The 23,626-nt window shown below is 38.5% G+C and overlaps 2 protein-coding genes across 2 annotated transcripts in view; one reads left to right on the top strand and one right to left on the bottom strand.

Annotated features, from left to right (window-relative positions):
• Positions 1-23,626, top strand: part of PLEKHH2 (pleckstrin homology, MyTH4 and FERM domain containing H2) — a gene marked incomplete at its 3' end in the record, with an annotated part of 103,902 nt that overhangs the window by 5,547 nt on the left and 74,729 nt on the right. The gene's annotated exons all lie outside the window — the stretch shown is intronic.
• Positions 21,006-22,021, bottom strand: C1GALT1C1L (C1GALT1 specific chaperone 1 like; the record flags this gene model as incomplete). Its single annotated transcript, XM_079721463.1, is given in 5 exon segments — positions 21,006-21,256; positions 21,259-21,439; positions 21,441-21,543; positions 21,545-21,889; positions 21,891-22,021. Coding segments are annotated over 5 exon segments (1,011 nt in total).

The raw sequence follows: 23,626 nt of genomic DNA, 5'->3' as shown, positions 1-23,626 counted from the left end.
CACTTTCCAGGTATCCCAGGTGCCTTAGCCTCTCAACAGTTGGCCAGCTGTTGACCACAGCCTCCTCAAAATTTTCTTGGTTCCGTTGACTACTTACTCTCTTGGTTTCATTATGGACTTTATAAGAAGTTATGCTTATTTGGGTTCCAATTAATTGACTTTTAAATTCTTAATTTAATGCCAACATTTGTTTTGTTCTTCAGAAGGCTTATCGTAACAAATTGCTTTAGGAGTGCCCATTTGTAAATTTTAAAAGTGTCGTTTTCTCTGTAAGTAAAATTGTAAATAGTTTTTTGGTGATTAATTTATGTTATTAAATTTTCTTTTTTGTCAGTGAATGAATATTCACAGAGGAATTATAGAGGAATTCACAGAGGAATATTATTTCAGAATTGCTGTTTTATTTGTGGTTTCTTTTTCTCCTTCTCCTTCTCCTCCTCCTCCTCCTCCTTCTTCTTGATTTTTGTCTTCCGTCATTTGTATCTGTCTTAAATCCTTTGACAGATCTCAGAGATGGAATGATTCGGATGTGTTTCGTACAGTGGAAAGAGGATAAGCATGCCAAATTTACTCATGGTTTCCCAGTAAATAATGTCAACACCAAAACGGGAATAACACTTTTCATGATACTTTCTGTTATTTTCTACTATGAAATATTTTTCTCTGGATTAAAAATTATTTTTGGTACCCACCCATGTTTTAATAAAAATACTAAATATTGATTTATTATGTACTAAGCACTTTACAGATATGATTTATTTAGCTCTTATAACAACCTATGAATGAATACGTTTTATTGTTCCCAGTTTACAGATTAGGAAAATGATGCTTACCGTGTGCCAGGCAATCTTCTAAGTGCTTTATGTATATCAACTTTTTTAAAAAAAATTATTTTTGGCTGTGTTGGGTCTTCGGTGCTGTGCTCAGGTTTTCTCTAGTTGCCTCTTCATTGCAGTGTGTGGGCTTCTCATTGTGGTGGCTTCTCTCATTGCGGAGCACAGGGTCTAGGCACGTGGGCTTCAGTAGTTGTGGCATGCGGGCTCAGTAGTTGTGGCTCGGGCTCTAGAGTGCAGGCTCAGTAGGTGTGGCGTGCGGGCTTAGTTGCGCCACAGCATGTGGGATCTTCCCGGACCAGGGCTCAAACCCGTGTCCCCTGCATTGGCAGGCGGATTCTTAACCACTGCACCACCAGGGAAGCCCATATATTAACTTTTTAATCCTTATAACAATGCTGTGAGGTACCTATTAATATTATTCATATTTACACAGGAGGAAACTAAGGCACATAAAAATTATTTATTTACCTTGCCTGAGTTCATGTTGAAATGTAAGTGGTGGAGCCAAGATTTGAAAATAGACATTTTATTTTTAGAGCTTGAATGCTTATCTGTCACCCTATATGGCATCTCTAATATAGTTTTGTTACCACATTCTTTGCTTTCTCTGATATTCTTACCTACTCACCTATTCTGTCTTCTCTGTTCAGCCACACAGCATGTAACTCCATATCTGCTTGGCAGCACACGTCTGTGTAAGTTAGGATGCATTTATGGGTGTAGTAATAACAGTTTACGTAATATTACGTATTTTTCAAAGCAAACCCTCTTGCATTGCTTCTGCGTGCCAACACAACTTGAGTCACCTGTTGCGTTCTAGAGGATAGTCTGGTCCCATCTGTAACCTTTAGTTTTGTGTGAGAACCAGTCTGCCCCAAGGCTTCTTCCTAATAGTTCTCCATACCTTCCCTCCAGATGGTTGCAGGCCTAAGTCTGAAGATTCTTGAGAGACTATTAATTTGATTCTTCAGCTCTTTGCCAGAAATTCTGTCCAGCTTTTCCTTTCTGCTACAGTTCTGGTTCTTAGTTCTGTTTTCTTGGCACTGATTTGAGGCATCTAACACTAGGTGCTAACTATGGTTCCTAAGCCTTGACTACAACCATTAGCTAGTTTCAACCCTACAGTAACTCTATGACATAACTATTATTACCCACAATCTACAGATGCTGACATTAAGACTGAGAGCATTTGAGTAGTAGGCCCAATATTACACAGCTAGCAAATAGCAGAGTTGGCATGAAACCTTAGATCTTTCACGCTTTTTTTGTGATGCAGCTAAAAGAGTACGTGGCACATAGAAGTAACTCATTATTATTTTCCTGTATCCTTCTGACTGGACACACTGGTTAAGTGTACAAGGAGATGACTTAAACTAATGTAATTATAGATTGATGGGAGACATCTTTCTGAATTTTTTTAGGAAAAATGTATGAGAGGACCTCAGAATGTTTTTATAATTCAAGATGGATTTCAATTATATATACATTGTATATTTTTGGAGATGAATTAGGAGAATACATGGGATTTTTTAAAAACTATTTTTTTCACCTATTTGTTTTTTCCATTACAATTTCCAAGTAACTTCGAATATTGGAACTTGTGAAGAAAAAGGCCTTATTGAAGTCTTGGGCAAGTCCTGCTGTAAGTGGGAGAGGTCTTTAGAGGAATTTAAGGAATGGTGTTGGAAATATCTCTAGTATGCCAAACATAAACTCTTTAGGGAAGCTGAGATTTAAGTAATTTTCCTACTTTACAGTATTACTAGTTCATTTTCGGAGTCAGGGAGGGAAAGGGAAAGTTTCTTTTTCAGTTGAAGTGAATGTTATTTCCTATGGGTTAGATTTTCAGTGAAAAGGAAAAGGTGAAAAATATGAATTTTCCCTCTGGGCATCAGCATGGACCACATAACCTAATGCTGCCTTTACCTGATACAGCATTTCTGTCTGGCAGTTCCTGCCACTTAACCTTCCTCTTGTGAATATGATTCCCCTGAGGTGGTCTAGGATTCTCGTCTAGGAATAAGGAGTATCTGGATAGCATTGTATTTGCTTTCATGTAACGGTCCAGTCACCACCGTGATTGCCCTATTTAAACCGCACATGCCCTGTTACTCTTTTGCCCCACCTAATATTTCACAGTGCCCAGTGAAAATTATACATATACTAATAATGAGATTTTTCAGGCTAATTTAAATTTCATTTTTGGGCTATTGACTGAGGATATTATTTTTAATAACAAAATTTTTAAATGGTGATAGCGTCTTTCATGGGTTCTATGGGGAAAAATCAAGAAGAGAGATACTTAATGAGGAATTTCTGTCCACATCAATGAGTTTGAAGGTTCTAAAGTATTCTTCCTGTAGTAACCAATTCATTAAATAAGTTTATCTGTATACAATGCATGGAACAATGAGATCACTGAGTGTTACGTATGGTGGTGTTATGTATGTGTGTGTGTGTGTGTGTGTGTGTGTGTGTGTGTAAAATCTGGACCAGTGGCAGCTTTCCCTCTGCCACTTGCTGCTGTGTTCACACTGGCTACAGAGGGCACTTTCACTGTGGTAAATCAAAGCACCAGGCTTAGAATTTGCTTCTTCATTTTATTATTGTATTAGTGGCCTGTTCATAAAAGACTTATTTTTGTCCAAGGCCTGATATGGATCATTTCAGGTTTCTTTTACTGACTTAGTATGGATTGGCTGTGGAATTGACCCAAGCTTTACATTACAGTCTACATTGTGAAAGTAAAAACTTACATGGGTATTTCCTGCATTGCTTTTTTTTTCATTTTTAGTATTTTGCAAAGTTATTGCCCAGTTTGAATGATTATAAAAACAATCACTCGAAAAACAAAGTATTGCTTTTCATCCTATGCTTATGTTTAAACTGATTTTTTTAATTAATTTATTTTTGGCCGCGTTGGGTTTTTGTTGCTTTCCATGGACTTTCTCGTTGCGGTGAGCGGCGGTTACTCTTTTGTTGTGGTGTGCGGGCTTCTCATTGCGGTGGCTTCTCTTGTTGCAGAGTGCAGGCTCTAGGCGCGTGGGCTCAGTAGTTGTGGCTCGCAGGCTCTAGAGTGCAGGCTTAGTAGTTGTGGCACACGGGCTTAGTTGCTCTGCAGCATGTGGAATCTTCCTGGACCAGGGATTGAACCTGTGGCCCCTGCATTGGCAGGCAGATTCTTAACCACTGTGCCACCAGGGAAGTCCCTAAACTGATTTTAAAGTGTTCTAAACTTTATTGGATATACTTAATGTGTATTTACATTTATGCAGTGTGAAATGTTTGGTATTTATGATGTTTAACATAGATTGTGAAAATTTAGTGATTTTGTTTTATCAAAATGTATCTTTGCTTTTAAATAATTATTTGGAAAGAGTTGAAACCTTCATCCATTCATTCATTATTTTTTCCTTTCTTTTATTTGTTCAACACACATTTATTGAGTTTCTGTTATGGGGTATTCGTGACCCCTGCCACAACCAATGTTACGTAAGTAAATAATAAACCCCAAATCTGGGGAGAGACTACTTAGGTAGAATTTGGTTAGAATCTCAAATTCTAAATTTAGCCTCTCTTGGTCATACCTCTGTCCCTGTGTTTCCTTCTGCAATAGGTTTCTTGAGAACATGCAACTTAAAGTTGTTCCTATTACGAATGTTAATGATTTTAAGTTACCAATGAAAGATTCCTAGGCCAAAAGAATAGCATGCAAGGGAAAAAAATAAAGACAAATGCTTTCCAAGCAAAGATTTTGTGGTTTCACGGACAGATCTTCATATGGTTCTGTAGAACTATACACTGTGTGTGGAGTTTATAAATACCAAAGCTGCTGTGGTTCAACTAAAAGAGCAGTAGGGAATCTGAACGTGAAGACTTACATCCCAGCCATGTCACTGGCTGGGAGCATTAGCTTACACAAGGCATACTCATTCGACACACCAATTTCCCAATCTTTATAATGGGAATAATGATTTCTGTCTTATGACGTGACTGTGAAATAATGTATTGAAAATTCCTGGTTCCTGAACACTAATTCTAATTTTTTAAAAGTTCTCTTCCCTGAATTATTTTTCTTTCCTCTGAGATTATTTTCCACTTTTATGTTTGTCTGTTTGTTTGTTTGTTTTCAGGTTGCAAGCTTTTCTCAAATGTCTGATGATGTTTGGTGGTCCATTTATATTTAAGAATGAGATATCCGAAAAGCTGACCAACAATTGTGTATAAATAGTCAGTGCTGGTCAACTGTCAATGTTTGCTTTAGAATGAGTGGGTGGGAGACTGCTTATTACACCATGAGCCCATAAATGCCACAGTTGTTGGACTAGAGCCCTCCAAGTAATTTATTCAGCATTATAAGAGAAGAACGTTTCAGTTTTTTAACAGGAAGTAAATGCTTAGCTGCTGCACATTTGGCACACGGGGATAAGTGAGAAGGTTTCAGGGAGTTAGTTGACTCTAAGGACCACGTGTTTTCCATTAATACCCACTATTCCCAGCCCCACACTCACTTCCCCCTGTAGGTCGTTACAGGGCTGTGCAGGGCATTCAGCTCCCAGGGGAGAAGTTCAGGACCCTCCAATCCTTATTCTAGGCTGTGGTTTCTGTCACTCTGCTTCACCAAAAACAAGAGAATCAAGTGAAATACGTATATTTAATGGTGAACTTGTCCTCCCACTCCGAGCCTTCTTCTCCTACATGGTTCCTAAAATGCTGACAGCCAATTCTACAGGAGGAGTTTGAAAGTCTCTGGGTAATCTTGTCAGCCCAGGTGGAAAGAGGTAATAATGCTGACATCAGTGGTTCTCCAACAGAAAGTCTAGCCAGATCACCTAATATTAAAGTTCATGATCAGCAAGCTCCATATATGTGTAAAAGCTTCTAGTCAGCTTTTTAGTTCCTTACCTTTAAACATCAGTGGGCATCTCATGAATGACCAGACATCTGATGAAGGCCTCTAACACGGAAGATAGAGAACAACCAATCAGAAAAAACTAATATCGCCTATGCAGGGAAAAAAGAAACAAAACAAATAAAATCCTATCATTTAATATTCCCAGAGAGAAAAGGTATTGCATCCATGAAACAAGGAATATTCAGGAAATAAAAAGAACCCTCGAAAAATTAAAATCATGATAGAAGAAATAGTCAATTTAATAAAGAGTTTGGGATATAAACTTAAGGTAAGTTCCTGGGAAGTAGAGAAAGATGTTGAAGAGATGGAATACAGGAGAGAAAAGAGAAATTTAGAGGACCAGTCCACTATATCCAAGCTCTGGATAAAAGGAAATCTAGAGGGGAGAATATCAGTGAAATGATGAACGGAGGTTTCCCAGGATTGAATGATGCAAGATTCCAGACTGAGCAGGTCTACCAAGTGCCTTGCACAACAGATAAAAATAGTTCCACCCCAAGGCACATCCTCATGAAAGTTCAGAATGTATAGACCAAAGAAAGGATTCTGCAAGCTTTCCAAGAGAAAAAACATGTCACATACAAAGGATCAGGAATTAGAATGGCTTGGACTTCTCAAAAGCAACGCTAGAAATTAGGAGATAATGAAAAAATGCATTCAAAATTCTGAAGGAAAGTGACATCAAACTCAGAATTCTGTACTGAGGCCAGTTATGAATTTTATCTGAAGGTAGAATAAAGAGATTTTTAAGACATTCAGGGTCCGGTAACCTTTCTGAGGAATCTCCGGAAGGATATGCTCCATTAAAAGGAAGAAGTAAACCAAAAAAGAGGAAGGCATAAGATATAGTAAATAGGAGATTCAATGTGGGAGGAAGTTGAAGGGCATTCCCAAGAAGACAGCAGTGCCCAGGCAGAAAGAGGAGCCAGTCTGTATTGACACAGGTCAGAGGCTTTAGGAGCAGCTTCAGGAAGATGAAATTGGTGGAAAATTAGATGTGAATGAGCATCTTGAGAGATGATTTAGACAGTGGTGTGAATTTGGAGTTGAACTATTAAGTTCATAGAAAGCTAAGTAAATAAAAGAACAACACACTTTAGGGAGAAAAGTTATGTAGCAAAGGAAAAAGTAACCACAGTCTACTCCATGGTTCCTCTTTGACTATCATACATAGTCACAATAATACTAATGAAGAACAGCGATTTAACCAAAGGTAAGATATAAACATATTGGAAGAATGGGAGTGTACCTGTGTTGATGGCAAGGAGATCAAAGAGCTAAATCTTCATTCTCCATGAAGGAAGTAAGTAGGAAGTCACTAAACTGAAGAAGTCAACAGAAATAGAAGCATGTTATTTAGAACACTTAAGGAAATAATAAGAGCATTGACCAAAAGAGTACAATTATTTTATTAAAAAATCTTATGAAACTGGTTGACACAATGTGTATTTATGGCTTTGATCAACATAAAAAAACAAAAATTAAATCAAATTGTGAAATAGATGGACTTAGTCTTTGGGAGGAGATCTTCTTAATAGGATGTTTCCATGGAAATCACTTTCTAAACAAAATAATTTATTTTGTGTTTTCAGAGTATATCAAAAAGAATCAAGCCTTCTGGGTTATATACTTTGGGGTTTTTTTTGTTTTGTTTTGAAGTATAGTTGATTTACAATATTGTGTTAGTTTCAGGTGTACAGCAAAGTGCTTCTGTTATATATATGTGTGTGTCTGTGTGTATATACAGAATATATACATATATATTCTTTTTCAGATTCTTTTCCATTATAGGTTATTACAAATATTGAATATTGGATATTGTTCGCTGTGTCATACAGTAAATCCTTGTTGCTTATCTCTTTTATATATAGTAGTGTCTATCTGTTAATCCCATAGTCCTGATTGATCTCCCCCCCCATTCCCTTTCCCCTTTGGTAACCATAAGCTTGTTTTCTATGTCTGTGTGTCTGTTTTTGTTTTGTAAATAGATTCATTTGTATTATTTTTTAGATTCCACATATAAGTGATATCCTATAATATTTGTCTTTCTCTGACTTCACTTAGTATGATAATCTCTAGCTCCATCCATATTGCTGCAAATGGCAATATTTCATTCTTTTTTTATGGCTGAGTAATGTTCCTATATATATATATGTGTGTGTGTGTGTATATATATATATATACATTACACACACACACACACACACACCCCACATCTTCTTTATCCATTCATCTGTTGATGAACACTTAGGTTGCTTCCATATCTTGGCTATTGTAAATAGTGCTTCAGTGAACATTGGGGTACATGTATCTTTTCAGATTGGAGTTTTCATCTTTTCCAGATATATGTCCAAGAGTGGGATTGCTGGATCATATGGTAGCTCTATTTTTAGTTTTTTAAGGAGCCTCCATACTGTTTTCCATAGTGGTTACACCAATTTACATTCCCAAGAACAGTGTAGGAGGGCTCCCTCTTCTCTACACCCTCTCCAGCATTTACTTGTAGGGTTTTTGATGATAGCCGTTCTGACTGGTGATAACTCATTGTGGTTTTGATTTGCATTTCTCTAATAATTAGCAGTGTTGAGCATCTTTTCATGTGCCTGTTGGCCATCTGTATGTCTCCCTTGGAGAAATATCTATTTAGGTCTCTGCCCATTTTTTGATTGGGTTGTTCATTTTTTTTTGATATTGAATTGTATGAGCTGTGTATATTTTGGAAATTACTGGGTTATACATTTTTTTAACTTTTTTATTTATTTATTTTTATTTATTTATTTCTGGCTGTGTTGGATCTTCGTTGCTGCATGCAGGCTCTTTCTAGCTGCAGCAAGCGGGGGTCACTCCTCGTTGCAGTGCACGTGCTTTTCACTGCGGTGGCTTCTCCTATTGTGGAGCATGGGCTCAGTAGTTGTGGCTTGTGGGTCTAGAGCGCAGGCTCAGTAGTTATGGTACACGGGCTTAGTTGTTCCGCAGCATGTGGGATCTTCCCGGACTAGCACTCGAACCCGTGTCCCCCACATTGGCAGGCAGACTCCCAACCACTGCGCCACCAGGGAAGTCCCATGATCATATGATTTTTATCCTTCATTTTGTTAATGTGGTGTATCACATGGACTGATTTGTGGATGTTGAATCATCCACACATCCCTAGAATAAATCCCACTTGATCGTAGTGTATGATCCTTTTAATGTATTGTTGAATTTGGTTTGTTAATATTTTGTTGAGGATTTTTGCATCTGTGTTCATCAGGGACATTGGCCTATAATTTTCTTTTCTTGTGACATCCTTGATTGGTTTTGGTATCAGGATAATGCTGGCCTTGTAAAATGAGTTTGGAAGAGTTCCTTCCTCTTCTGTTTTTTAAGAGTTTGAGAAGGATTGGTATTAATTCTTTGAATGCTTGGTAGAATTCACCAGTGAAGCCATCTGGTCCTGGACTTTTGTTTGTTGGGAGAGTTTTGATTACTGATTCAGTCTCCTTACTAGTAATCCATCTGTTCAGATTTTCTTTTTCATCATAATTCAATTTTTGTAGGCTGTATGTTTCTACAAATTTATCCATTTCTTCTAGGTTGCTCTATTTTTTGGCATGTAATTTTTCATAGTAGTCTCTTATGATTCTTTTTATTTCTGTGGTATCAGTGGTATTATCTCCTCTTTCATTTCTGATTTTATTTATTTGAGTCCTCTCTCTTGTTTTCTTGGTGAGTCTAGCTATAGGTTTGTCAGTTTTCTTTATCTTTTCAAAGAATCAACTCTTAGGTGTATTGATCTTTTCTACTGTCTTTTTAGTCTCCAATTTATTTCTCCTCTAATCTTTATTTCTTTCCTTTTATTAACTTTGGACTTTGTTCCTCTTTTTCTAGTTCCTTGAGGTGTAGGTTGTTTATTTGAGACTTTTCTTGTTTCTTGAAGTAGACATTTATTGCTGTGAACATCCCTCGTAGAATTGCTTTTACGGCATCCCATGGATTTTGGTATGTTACATGTCCATTTTCATTTACTCCAGGTATTTTTTTATTTCTCTTTTGATTTTTTCTTTGGCCCATGTGGTTTTCAGTAGCATGTTGTTTAATCTCCACATATTTGTGAATTTTTTCAGTTTTCATGTAATCAATTTCTGTTTTCATATTATTGTGGTCAGAAAAGATGCTTGATGTGATTTCAACCCTCTTAAATTTATTAAGACTGATTTTATCACCTAACATATGGCCTCTTTAAATGTATCTGAAATCACACTAAATGTATTATTTCTATGTATCATATTGATGAAGTTTTCATTACCTCCCTGTTCCCATGCTTTTTTTCCTCTCTGATGCTTTGGAAGCTATGGACTGAATTTCTGTTCTTTTAAGTGATTGTCCTTAACTCTTTTTTTTTTTAAGGCCAGCAAAAATACTTTATATTGTAACAATAAAGCTTGAAACCGAATGTATCAAGGAAACATTAGGGAGTTGGTGATAATTACAAAAAAAAAAAAAAACCCTCTATATAAGGTGGCATTGTGGTAGGGGGTTGGTGAAGGAAAGGATGGAAACAAATAGCAATGGAGAGCTCAGCATCAAAACAGGAACTGCTGAAACTGTTAGGATGGCCAGCACTGATTTTTCTTTAGAGAGCACTCTTTAGAGAATGAGCATTTTCTAGAACTTAAAAAACAGCACCTTCAATTTAAGCTTTCAGTCAAGCTCTTGGAATTTAGGTAATTATTTAGCATTGAAGATGCTAGACGATGTTAAATGTGTAAGTCCAGTATAAGCCATAAAATGGGAGAATGTCAGGCAACCAGAAAGACTTCAATTGCCCCGTCTTTCCTAAAGAGAACTAGTGGTTTTTCCAACATAATCATGAAACTGCCTACTTTGAAAGCCTGAGGTGGTGTGGGGATACGTTGGGATAGGGTGTGATGGAATCACATTTTGGGTAGATATATTAATACAACTGAAGGAAATCTTTCACCTTGGAGAATAATTTAGCCCTCAACAACTCCTTAGTCTGCCATGGCTTTGCAACAGCAGCAGACTTTTAATTTGTAATATATATAACTGTGTTTTCATAAAAAGAAAAAATATAAGTATAAATATGTTTTAAAGGCTAGACCCAAAATGGCACGATGTCACTTCCACTTCATTCTATGTGTTAAGGCAGGTCACAAAGCCATCACAGAGTCAAGAGAAGGGACAGGAGACCTCACCTTTCAGTGAGAGAAGTGACATGTACTTACAGGCAGGAAAGGAATTGATGGTGGCCATTTTGGGTGGCTGTCTAACCCTAAACAGTCACTTTAATTTACTCAGACTCTTCCATTCCAACTTGTGTCCTTGCTTCCTCACATTACAGCTGAACTCACAAAAGTCACTAATGACCTCTTAACTAGCATATATTTACATATATTATTTAATTACACTACATTTCATTTACATGTATCTTTCAATATGTCATTTACATATTTTTAAAAACTTTTTATTAAAGTTTCAAACATATAAAAGTGAGCAGAATATTATAATGGACCCCAGGTACACATCACCCAGCTTTTTTTTTTTTTTTTTTTTTTTTTTTTTTGCAGTACGCGGGCCTCTCACTGCTATGGCCTCTCCCTGCTATGGCCTCTCCCGTTGCGGAGCACAAGCTCCGGACGCGCAGGCTCAGCGGCCATGGCTCACGGGCCCAGCCGCTCCACGGCATGTGGGATCCTCCCAGACCAGGGCACGAACCCGTGTCCCCTGCATCGGCAGGTGGACTCCCAACCACTGCGCCACCAGGGAAGCCCCACCCAGCTTTAATGGTTATTAAATCGGGACCAATCCTGTTTCACTTATACCCTGACCTACTTCTCCTCTCCTATGTTATGTTGAAGCAAAGCCTCAATATTATTATTTAACCCATCTATGTATATTTTTAATGAATATATGGTATCTCTTTAAATATTTAGACAATCCCCTGTTTTGGGACATTCATGGCTTTTATTTTTATCATTCAAATTATAACACCACAACTGCTACCACGTATTTCTTTTTTTTTTTTTTTTTTTGCGGTACGCGGGCCTCTCACTGTCGTGGCCTCTCCCGCTGCGGAGCACAGGCTCCGGACGCGCAGGCTCAGTGGCCATGGCTCACGGGCCCAGCCGCTCCGCGGCATGTGGGATCCTCCCAGACTGGGGCACGAACCCATGTCCCCTGCATCGGCAGGCGGACTCTCAACCACTGTGCCACCAGGGAAGCCCACTACCACGTATTTCTAATTAATGAAACACCAACAGCTCTTTCACATCACTTTTACATTTTTTTTGTTTTTTATCCTCATAACTTCCTGTCAGGTAGGTAGAATAGGTTATATTATCCCTATTTTAATAGGGAATTAAGAATTTTAGAGCCCAATGCCAAATTGTTGGTAAATAGTAGAATTAGAACTAGAACCCAGTGTCTTAAATCTATAGTTAGTTCATTTTCAACTAAACCTTGCTAACTTAAAGTTATTCATAAAAGTAATACATGTGGTAGAAATACACAGCTTTAAATTTTTCTGTATAAATATTCATTGAACACCCATTAAGTATTAGATACTGTGCTGGACACTTTTCTGTTTAATCGTCACATAAATAGTATGAGATAAGTGTTATCTCACTTTACAGGTAAGGAATGCAGACTCAGGAAGGTAAATGTCTTACCCATCATTACACAGCTTATAAGTAGTGAAATCTGGATTCTGATTTAGGCCTTCCTGCCTCCAAGTTCAGTGCTCTTTCCACTTTTCCCTATATTAATATTTCAAGGACTACCCCTTTTAAATTAAAAAAGCAAAAATACTTTTTGGACATACGCTTTTAATTAACTCACTGTATTCAAAGGCATGTCCATATAATTTTCACGTCCAGCAAATTCAGTTTATTTGTAACCTTATATACCGAGTCCTGTGAAATGCTGTGTGTGTGTAATGCTTTTTATAATGGAAAAATCATTTTTTGTAAGGTTATTTCTTGCTGGCAAGCTTTTAGAATTTTACTGAGTGAATGGTATGTGCAAAGATATGGTGTTACGGAGGATATAAAGGGTACTCACACATGAAATATGTCTTCAAGCAACTTACAGTATAGTTGTGAAAATAGTACAAGGTAGAAAGTAAATGCCATAGGAACAGAAAAAAGTTATTTGACAGTGGTAAAAATAATGCTGCTATCCTTCATACAGGCATAGTGCTTTACAGATGTCATTTCATTCAATAATTTATAATATATTGAATACCTATTATGTATAAAGAGCTGTATTAGGGTGTGTAACAGTGAGGCAGACAGACAAGGCTTCTGCCCTCACTGTTATCACTAAAAATCAAACACTTCAGAAAGAGAAATCTGACAAGATATTTGTATAGTCCTTGTCTTAGTCCATTCAGGCTGCTATAACAAAATGTCACAAACTGTGTGCTCATAAACAATGGAAATTTATTTCTCACAGTTCTGGAGGCTGGAAATCTGAGATCAGGGCACCAGCAACATTGGGTGAGGGTACTTTCCTGGGTTGCAGACTTATCATTATATCCTCACTCGGCAGAAGGACTCAGGGAGCTCTGTGGGATCTAGGGCACTAATCTCATTTGTGAGGGCCCCGCTCTCATGACCTAGTGACCTTCCAAAGGTCCCACCTTTTAACACCATCATTTTGAGTGTTAGAATTTCAACATGTGAAACTGGGGGGACACAAACAGAAAAGTCTAAAGAATAAAATTTCATATAAATACCATATTTTTTTAAAATTGAAGTATAGTTGATTTACAATGTTGTGCTAATTTCAGGTGTTACAGCAAAGTGATTCAGATACACACACACACACACACACACACACACACACACACACACATATATTCTTTTTCAGATTCTTTTCCACTATAGGTTATTACAAGATATTGAATATAGTTCCCTGTGCTATCCAGTGGGTCCTTGTTTTTTTATCTGTTTTATACATAGTAGTGTGCATCTGTTAATCTCAAACTCCTAATTCTAAATACCATCTTAATCAGATATGGGTGAGACTCAAGGTATGATTCATTCTAAGAAAATTCCCCCTAGCTGTGATCCTGTGAAATCAAACAAATTATGTGCCTCCAAAATACAATGATGGGACAGGTATAGAACAGACATTTCATTCCAAAAGGGAGAAATAGGAGAGAAAGAAGGGTAACAGATTCCAAGCAAGTCCAAAACCCCAGAAGACAAACAACATTAAATCTTAAAGCTTGAGAACAATCTTCTTTAATTAGATGTTCTGCTCTGTGGGGCAGAGGTCTTACCTTCCAGACCCACCTGAGGCATGGTGTGGGGGTGGTCTCACCCTCTGGACATACTGGGATATGCTCACCTCCCATGGCTTTATTGGGTGTAGCCACACAGCAGCTCTCATGGGTTGCAATTGCATGCTGGTGGTTCTACCAGTCTGGGGCCCCAAGGGTGGCCTGATGGCTTCACTGGCACTGCCCTAGTAGTGGCTTCCTTCAGCGACCTTGCCCTCAAGTGACCCTCTGCTTGGGTTGTGGACCCATGGCTCCAGGTTGCTTCATCTTTCTAAATCTAGGTGGAGGTAGCCATGCCCCCGTGGCTCTGCTGGGCAGGATAGAGCCCCCATAGCTTTGGGCAGTACCACTTTGATTTAGGCAGAGGTCGGTCATCTGGCCTGTTGAAACCCAGGCAATAACCCCACCCATCTACCACTTTTTGAAACTGAGGAGGCAGCCCTAATGATCTCTCTCTCTCTTTTTTTAAAAAAATTTTTATTGGAGTATAGTTGATTTATAATGCTGTGTTAGTTTCTGCTGTACAGCAAAGTGAATCAGTTATACATATACATATATCCACTCTTTTTTAGATTCTTTTCCCATATAGGTCATTACAGAGTATTGAGTAGGTTCCCTGTGCTATACAATAGGTCCTTATTAGTTATCTGTTTTATATATAGTAGTGTGTATATGTCAATCCCAATCTCCCAGTTTATCCCTCTCCCCCTTCCTCCCCGGTAACCATAAGTTTGTTTTCTGCATCTGTGACTCTTTATACTTTGTAAATTAGTTCATTTGTACCTTTTTTTAGATTCCACATATAAGCGATATCATATGATATTTGTCTTTCTCTGACTTACTTCACTTAGTATGATAATCTCTAGGTCCATCCATGTTGCTGCAAATGGCATTATTTCATTCTTTTTATGGCTGGGTAATATTCCATTGTATGTACCACATCTTCTTTATCCATTCCTCGGTTGATGGACACTTAGGTTGCTTCCATGTATTTCTTGGCTATTGTAAACAGTGCTGCAATGAACATTGGGGTGCACGTATCCTTTTGGATTATGGTGTTTCTCCAGATGTATGCCCAATAGTGGGATTGCTGGATCATATGGTAGTTCTATTTTTAGTTTTTTAAGGAACCTCCATACTGTTCTCCATAGTGGTTATATCAATTTACATTCCTACCAACAGTGCAAGAGGGTTCCCTTTTCTCCACACCCTCTCCAGCATTTATTGTTTGTAGACTTTATGATGGTTGCCGTTCTGACCTGTGTGAGGTGATACCTCATTGTAGTTTTGATTTGCATTTCTCTGATGATAAGTGATGTTGAGCATCTTTTCATGTGCTTTTTGGCCATCTGTATATCTTCTTTGGAGAAATGTCTATTTAGATCTTCTGCCCATTTTTTTTTTTTTTTTTTTTTTGCGGTACGCGGGCCTCTCACTGCTGTGGCCTCTCCCGTTGCGGAGCACGGGCTCCGGACGCGCAGGCTCAGCGGCCATGGCTCACGGGCCCAGCTGCTCCGCAGCATGCGGGATCTTCCCGGACCGGGGCACGAACCCGTGTCCCCTGCCTCGGCAGGCGGACTCTCAACCACTGCGCCACCAGGGAAGCCCCTGCCCATTTTTTGATTGTGGTGTTCATTTTTTGACATAGAGCTGCATGAGCTGTTTGTATATTTTGGAGATTAATTCCTTGTCAGTTGCTTCCTTTGCAAATATTTTTTCCCATTCTGTGGGTTGTCTTTTCATTTTGTTTATGGTTTCCTTTGCTGTGCAGAAGCTTTTAAGTTTACTTAGGTCCCATTTGTTTATTTTATTTTTTGAATTTATTTTATTTATTTTTAACTGTGTTGGGTCTTCGTTGCTGTGTGCGAGCTTCTCTAGTTGCGGCGAGTGGGGGCTACTCTTTGTTGTGGTGTGCGGGCTTCTCACTGCGGTGGCTTCTCTTGTTGCAGAGCATGGGCTCTAGGTGTGCAGGCTTCAGTAGTTGTGGTGCACGGGCTCAGTAGTTGTGGCTCACGGATTCTAGAGCACAGGCTCAGTAGTTGTGGCACACAGACTTAGTTGCTCCGTGGCATGTGGGATCTTCCTGGACCAGGGCTTGAAACTGTGTCCCCTCCATTGGCAGGTGGGTTCTTAACCACTGAGCCACCAGGGAAGCCCCTATTTTTTTTTATTTTCATTACTGTAGGAGGTGGATCAAAAAAGATATTTCTGCGATTAATGTCAAAAAGTGTTCTGCCTGTGTTTTCCTCTAAGAGTTTTATAGTGTCTGGCCTTACATTTAGGTCTTTGATCCATTTTGAGTTTCCTTTTTCTTTTTAAATAATTAATTAATTTATTTATTTTTGGCTGCGTTGGGTCTTCATTGCTGCACTTGGGCTTTCTCTAGTTGCGGAGAGAGGGGGCTACTCTTTGTTGCGGTGTGTGGGCTTCTCATTGCGGTGGCTTCTCTTGTTGCAGAGCACGGGCTCTAGGCATGTGGGCTTCAGTTGTTTTGGCATGCGGGCTCAGTAGTTGTGGCTCGCAGGCTCTAGAGCGCAGGCTCGCGGGCTCTAGAGTGCAGGGTCAGTAGTTGTGGCTCATTGAGTTTACTTTTGTGTATGGTGTTAGAGAGTGTTCTAATTTCATTTTTTACATGTAGCTGTCCAGTTTTCCCAGCACCACTTGTTGAAGAGACTGTTTTTTTCTCCATTGTACACTGTTGCTTCCTTTGTCAGAGATTAATTGACCATAGGTGCGTGAGTTCATTTCTGGGCTTTCTGTCCTGTCCCATTGATCTGTGTGTCTGTTTTTGTGCCAGTACCATACTGTTTTGATTACTGTAGCCTTGTAGTGTAGTCTGAAGTCAGGGAGTGTGATTCCTTCAGCTCTGTTTTTCTTTTTCAGGATTGCTTTGGCTATTCAGGGTTTTTTTGTGTTTCTATATAAATTTTAGAATTTTTTGTTCTAGTTTTGTGAAAAATGCTGTTGGTAATTTTATAGGGATTACATTGAATCTGTAGATTGCTTTGGGTAGTATGGTTATTTTGACAATATTGATTCTTCTAATCCAAGAACATGGTATATCCTTCCATCTGTTTGTGTCATCTCTGATTTCTTTCATCAGCATCTTATAGTTTTCAGAGTAGAGTTCTTTTGTCTCCTTAGGTAGGTTTATTCCTAGGTATTTTATTCTTTATGATGTGATTTTCCTTGATTTCCCTTTCTGATCATTCATTGTTAGTGTTTACAAATGCAAGAGATTTCTGTGTATTAATTTTATATCCTGAAACTTTACCGAATTCATTGATGAGCTCTAGTAGTTTTCTGGTAGCATCTTTAGGATTTTCTATGTATAGTATCGTGTCATCTGCAAACAGTGAAAGTTTTACTTCTTCTTTTCCAATTTGGATTCCTTTTATTTGTTTTTCTTTTCTGATTGTCATGGCTAGGACTTCCAAAGCTATGTTGAATAAAAGTAGTGACAATGGACATCCTTGCCTTGTTCCTGATCTTAGAGGGAATGCTTTCAGCTTTTCACCATTGAGAACAATGTTAGCTGTGGAGCCTTGATGATCTCTGAATTACGTTTATGGTCCTTCTTTCCTTGTCTTGAAGAATAGCCCATGTTCACAGCCTTATAGTCCTGTCCTGTAAAATCTAAGTCCAACAGCCTTCCTCATTCCTTCTTCTTCAGTTCAAACAGACTTTTCCTGCTGGGGTGGCTGATTCAGTCTGTGGTTCAAACCCATACTAATCTCTTAATCACAAGGTGGCTTGGCCACACCCTGTTCTCTCTGGAACAAGCTTTCTCATTTCTTTCAATATGGATAGGCCAAAAAATTTCCATTTCTGCATCCTCTTTGGTTAACAATTCCATCTCTAAGTCGTTCTCTCTTTTCACATTTTACTATAAGCATTCAAAAAGAACCAGGCCACTCCTTAAACACTTGGCTTAGAAATTTCCTCAGCTATATATCCAATTTCATCACTCACAAGTTCTCCTTTCCACAAAACACTAGGACATGAACACAGTTCAGCAAAGCTCTTTACCACGTTATAACAAGGATCGCTTTTCCTCCAGTTTCCAATAACATGTTCCTCATGTCTGTCTGAGACCTTAACAGAAGAGCTTTTACCATCCGTCATTTCTACCAACATTCTGTTCACAATCGTTAGGTATACTCTCCAAGAAGATTGAGGCTTTCTCTATAGCTTTCCTGTTCTATTTCTGAGCTCTCACCAGAATTGCTTTTAATGGTTCGTTCATGACAATGTAGGTTTTTTCTACTATGCACCTTAGAATTCTTCCAGTCTCTATCTGTTACCCAGTTCCAAAGTTGCTTCCACATTTTTAGATATTTGTTACAGAGGCACTGCACTCTCAGTACCAATTTTCTGTCTTAGTCTGTTCGGGTTGCTATAACAAAATACAACAGACTCTGTAGTTTGCAAACAATAGAAATCTATTTCGCCCAGTTCTGAAGGCTGGAAGTCTGATACCAGGATTCCAGCAAGATCAGGTTAGGGCCCTCTTCTGAGTTGCAGACTTCTTGTACTTTCACCTGGCAGAAGGGGCTAGGAGCTCTGTGCGATCTCTATTATAAAAGCCCTAATCCCATTCATGAGCGGTCCACCCTCAGGATTTAATCACCATTACATTGGTCACTCTGATTCCAACATGTGAATTTTGCGGGGACACAAACATTCAGATCAGAGTGGTCCTCTTGAGAAACTATTAAATCTTTCTAAAAATTATTATTATTAAAACTTTGTCTTTTTAGAGAAGCTTAGGGTTCACAGAAGAATTGGGTGGAAGATACAAATTTCTTATATAATCCCTGCCCCCACACATGTGTAGCCTTCCCTGTCATTAGCATCCCCCACCAGAATGGTACATGTTACAAATTGTTGACCCTACATAGACACATCATTGTCACCCCAAGTTCATAGTTTCACTCTTGCTGTTGTACATTGCATGGGCTTGGACAATGTATAATGACATGTATCCATCATTATGGTATCATACAGAGCATTTCCACAGCCCTAAAAAGCTTCTGTGCTCTTTTTATTCATCCCTCCCCCACCCCAATCCCTGGCAACCACTGATCTCTTTATTGTCTCCATAGTTTTCCAGAACGTTACATAGTTGGAATCATACTTTATGTAGCCTTTTCAGATTGGTTTCTTTCACTTAATAATACGTATTTAAGTTTCCTCCATGGCTTTTCATCGCTTAATAGCTTATTTCCTTTTAGCCCTAAATAATATTTCATTGTCTGGATATACCACAGTTTATCCAGTCATCTACTGAAGGAAGTCCATCTTGGTGGCTTCCAAGTTTTGGCAATTATGAATAAAACTGCTATAAATATCTGTGTGCAAGTTTTTTTTAAAGATATTTTTAAAATTAATTAATTATTTATTTTTGGCTGCATTGGGTCTCCATTGCTGCACACGGGCTTTCTCTAGTTGAGGCAAATGGGGGCTACTCTTCATTGTGGTGCGCGGGCTTCTCATTGCCGTGGCTTCTCTTGTTGTGGAGCACAGGCTCTAGGTGCATGGGCTTCAGTAGTTGTGGCACATGGGCTCTAGAGAACAGGCTCAGTAGTTGTGGCACATGGGCTTAGTTGCTCTGTGGCATGTGGGATATTACTGGACCAGGGGTCAAACCCATGTCCCCTGCATTGGCAGGCGGATTCTTAACCACTGCACCACCAGGGATGTCCCTGTGTGCAAGTTTTTATGTGAACATAAGTTTTCAACTCCTTTGTGTAAATACCAACGAGTACACTTGCTGGATAGTATGATAAGAGTATGTTTAATTTTATAAGAAACCATAAAAATGTCTTCCAAAGTGGCTATACCCATGAGCAATGAATGAGAGTTCCTGTTGCTCCACATTCTTGCTAGCATTTGGTGTTGTCAATGTTCTGGATTTTGGCCATTCTAATAGGTATGTCAGTCTTTTTTTTTTACTAGAAAAATTTTACAGAGCAGCAATATGTTTGTGAATTTTCCTGATTTTCCTGGCAATCTCAAAAATATTCAAAATTGAGGCTAAGGCTGCACAAGTGCAAAAGTTCCCCTGAAAACACAATGTAGTTGCATTGCAGAGGTTATGATTGTTAGCATATTGTCAGTAGTGAAAGAATGTGGTGTTGGCATGTGCATGCCAGTTAGTTTTTTGGATAAGGAATATTCTAGACAGGAGACACCATGCTTGTCCAACTGGTTGACATAATGCTGCAGTCTGTAACAATGACTCAATAAAATGCTTTTAGACAACAATACTTGCTTATTAAACATTTGAAATATCTTCATAAAAATTAAAGGTGACATATGTCCAGAGAATGCACTTGGGAGGTATCTATTTTCGTATCCAAATATTTGAAACCTCTTCCAGAATATAGATCCCTGCAGTAAACTTCCTTTTAAAAAATGCTGCCATGTGGACAGGAAGTTAAATTGCCATATATGGTGATAATGGAATGTTTTACATTTTTATTATCCAATAGAAATATAAAGTAAGACACATATGTAATTTTAAAATTTCTTAAATAAATAAAAGGAAGCTAAAAAGAAATCTTCCATTAAATAAAAGAAAGATAAAAAAAAAATCTTCCATAGGGAATTCCCTGGCAGTCCAATGTTTAGGACTTGGCACTTACACTGCCAGGCCTGTGTTCAATCCCTGGTCGAGGAACTAAGATCCCACAAGCTGCGCGGCACAGCCAAAATAAATAAATAAATAAAAGAATGCTAAAAATATCTAACAACATTAATAAACTGTAAAAGAAACAGGTGACATTAATTTTAATGTTATATTTTATTTAATGCAACATATCCAAAATATTATCATTTCATTGTTGAGTCAGTATGAACAATTACTGAGATTTTTATACTTTTTGTACTAGGTTTTCAAATAATATTATTGAATGGAGTGTGTGTTTTATACTTATGCTACATGTCAATTTGGACTAGCCACATTTCAAGCACTCCTGGACAACACAGTCCTATTATTTCCCAGCCCTCTGTCATTTTCTGAACCATTTGAAGGCAAGAAAATCAGTGTGTCATTGAAATAATGTCCAAATGCCCTGAGCTGGCACACACCATCCATCATTACTATTATCTTTTCAGGAGTCAGTCCATTAAAAGTAATAGCCGTATCTGAACAGCAGGCTTCTGCTACTTGCTGAGGGTTACTAGACATTGTCTCTTGAATAAGACATGCAGTAGTTTTGTATTTATAAATAGAGTTCTTCCTTCGGAATCCTCTGCATTTTCTGCAAGAACTCCCGCATATTTCAGGCAGACTGCCAGTTGCATATCTTCAGATAACTTCCAAATCACACTTTGATCTGCACACTTTTCAGACTTATTCAGAAGTCTGTTAAGTCTTTTCATAGCTCTATACTTAAAAAACAATTCCTTCTTCCATAGTCACATATTCAAGGTCACCAGATGTTATAGTGTGGCCCAGATAGAAAGGTTGTGATGCATCTCTAGTAAACAGAAGATACTTTATTTTCAATGACAGTAAATGTAGTGGGATGTAGAGGAAAGAACCAGTTGTAGTTGTTGCCGTGCTTCCCAAAGACATATTTGTACCTTTTCCTCATCTGTGTCCACATGTCATTTTTTATCTTAAACAAACCATCATTTTTAGTACTGTAGCGCTCTGTTTTGTCACAGCGTTTGGTCTGAGTCTCTTTCAGTACAGCCCAATAATACTCATCATTAGGTTCTACAAGGATGGTAGAGTAAATACAGATACTTTTACTGAGCTCCATGCGTTCCACTTCTGAAATGTTTAAGAAATCTTTTGTGTTAGGTGGGTGAAGGTGATGGTGCGCATGGTCTTGAGTTTTACTTGTGTCGAATGGTAATTGACCCAAACATAGTTATCAAAACAGAGCAAATTCTCCCAACCAGTGTACCCTTAAAAAATGATACAGTACACTCATAACAGAAACCATTTTTCAGGCATTGAGAACAGTGCATACCTCAGTTGGGGTCCCTGTCACCCAGGCGGTCCAGAGAGGGCAGCTCCCTGCTGGGCCGTTGTACCTGCAGGAGGCCGCTTCTCTGTGGTTTTCGAGAAGGGGGCAGGTCTGGAGTGTCGGCTATGGGGTGGTACCCAGGGTGCTGTGAGTTTGAGATGCTCTGGAAGTTCAGGGCGTCTGGGAATATCAGCCAACAATAAAATTGATAATGAACACAGACTGAGCCACAGACGGCTCTAGTGTTGACCAGACTTCAATACTCAGCAAAAAATTTAGTTTTACATGCTGTTTGTGTATGATGTTAACTTGCATTGGGTCCGATTTAAGACTTTTGTTTATTTTACTTATAATATTTATTTTACTCTTTAACTTTAACTCTCCAAACTTTTTTTTATTTCCCACCCTCTAAAATCTCCAAACTTTCTCTTCTCCACAGACCTTTTAAAAAATACCCAGATATTTTTCCATTCTCTGTGCTGTATGCTTTTGTGGACATGTGTGTTTAATCAGAGTATCTTCTATACTCTTTCCATCATGATCTGTAAGAATTAAAACTCCTTAGTTGTGACTTAAACATACCACCTATGGAGCTTATGAGAATATACCACTTTCTGATATCACTGGGACTTTTTTTTTCTATATTAAGCCTGTGTCAATGTATCTTTTCTTTTGTTTTTTTTGTTTGTTTGTTTGTTTTTTGCGGTACGCCGGCCTCTCACTGTTGTGGCCTCTCCCGTTGCGGAGCACAGGCTCCGGACGCACAGCCTCATTGGCCATGGCTCACAGGCCCAGCCACTCTGCAGCATGTGGGATCTTCCCAGACTGGGGCACAAACCCGTGTCCCCTGCATCGGCAGGTGGACTCTCAACCACTGCGCCACCAGGGGAGCCCTTTTCTTCGTCTTAAAATTTTTTATTATTTATTTTTTATTGAAGTATAGTTGATTTACAATGTTGTGTTAGTTTCAGGTGTACAGCAAAGTGATTCCATATATATATATATATTCATATATATATATATATATATATATTCTTTTTCAGATTCTTTTCCCATATAGGTTATTACAAAATATCGAGTGTAGTTCCCTGTGCTATACAGTAGGTCCTTGTTGTTTATTTTATATATAGGAATGTTTATATGTTACTCCCAAATTCCTAATTTATCCCTCCCCTGCTCATTGGGAATTTTTTTTTAACATCTTTATTGGAGTATAATTACTTTACAATGGTGTGTTAGTTTCTGCTTTATAACAAAGTGAATCAGCTATACATATACATATATCCCCATATCTCTTCCCTCTTGCGTCTCCCTCCCTCCCTCCCACCCTCCCTGTCCCACCCTTCTAGGTGGTCACAAAGCACCGAGCTGATCTCCCTGTGCTATGCGGCTGCTTCCCACTAGCTATCTATTTTACATTTGGTAGTGTATATATGTCCATGCCACTCTCGCACTTTGTCCCAGCTTACCCTTCCCCCTTCCCGTGTCCTCAAGTCCATTCTCTAAGTAGGTCTGCATCTTTATTCCCATGCTGCCCCTAGGTTCTTCATGACCTTTTTTTTTTTTTTTTTAGATTCCATATATATGTGTTAACATACGGTATTTG

Source organism: Hyperoodon ampullatus (genome assembly GCF_949752795.1).
Source record: "Hyperoodon ampullatus genome assembly, chromosome: 15".
NCBI classification, from domain to species: Eukaryota; Metazoa; Chordata; class Mammalia; order Artiodactyla; family Ziphiidae; genus Hyperoodon; species Hyperoodon ampullatus.
Note: the sequence above shows the minus strand (reverse complement) of the source record. Positions and strands in the feature narration are given on the sequence as shown.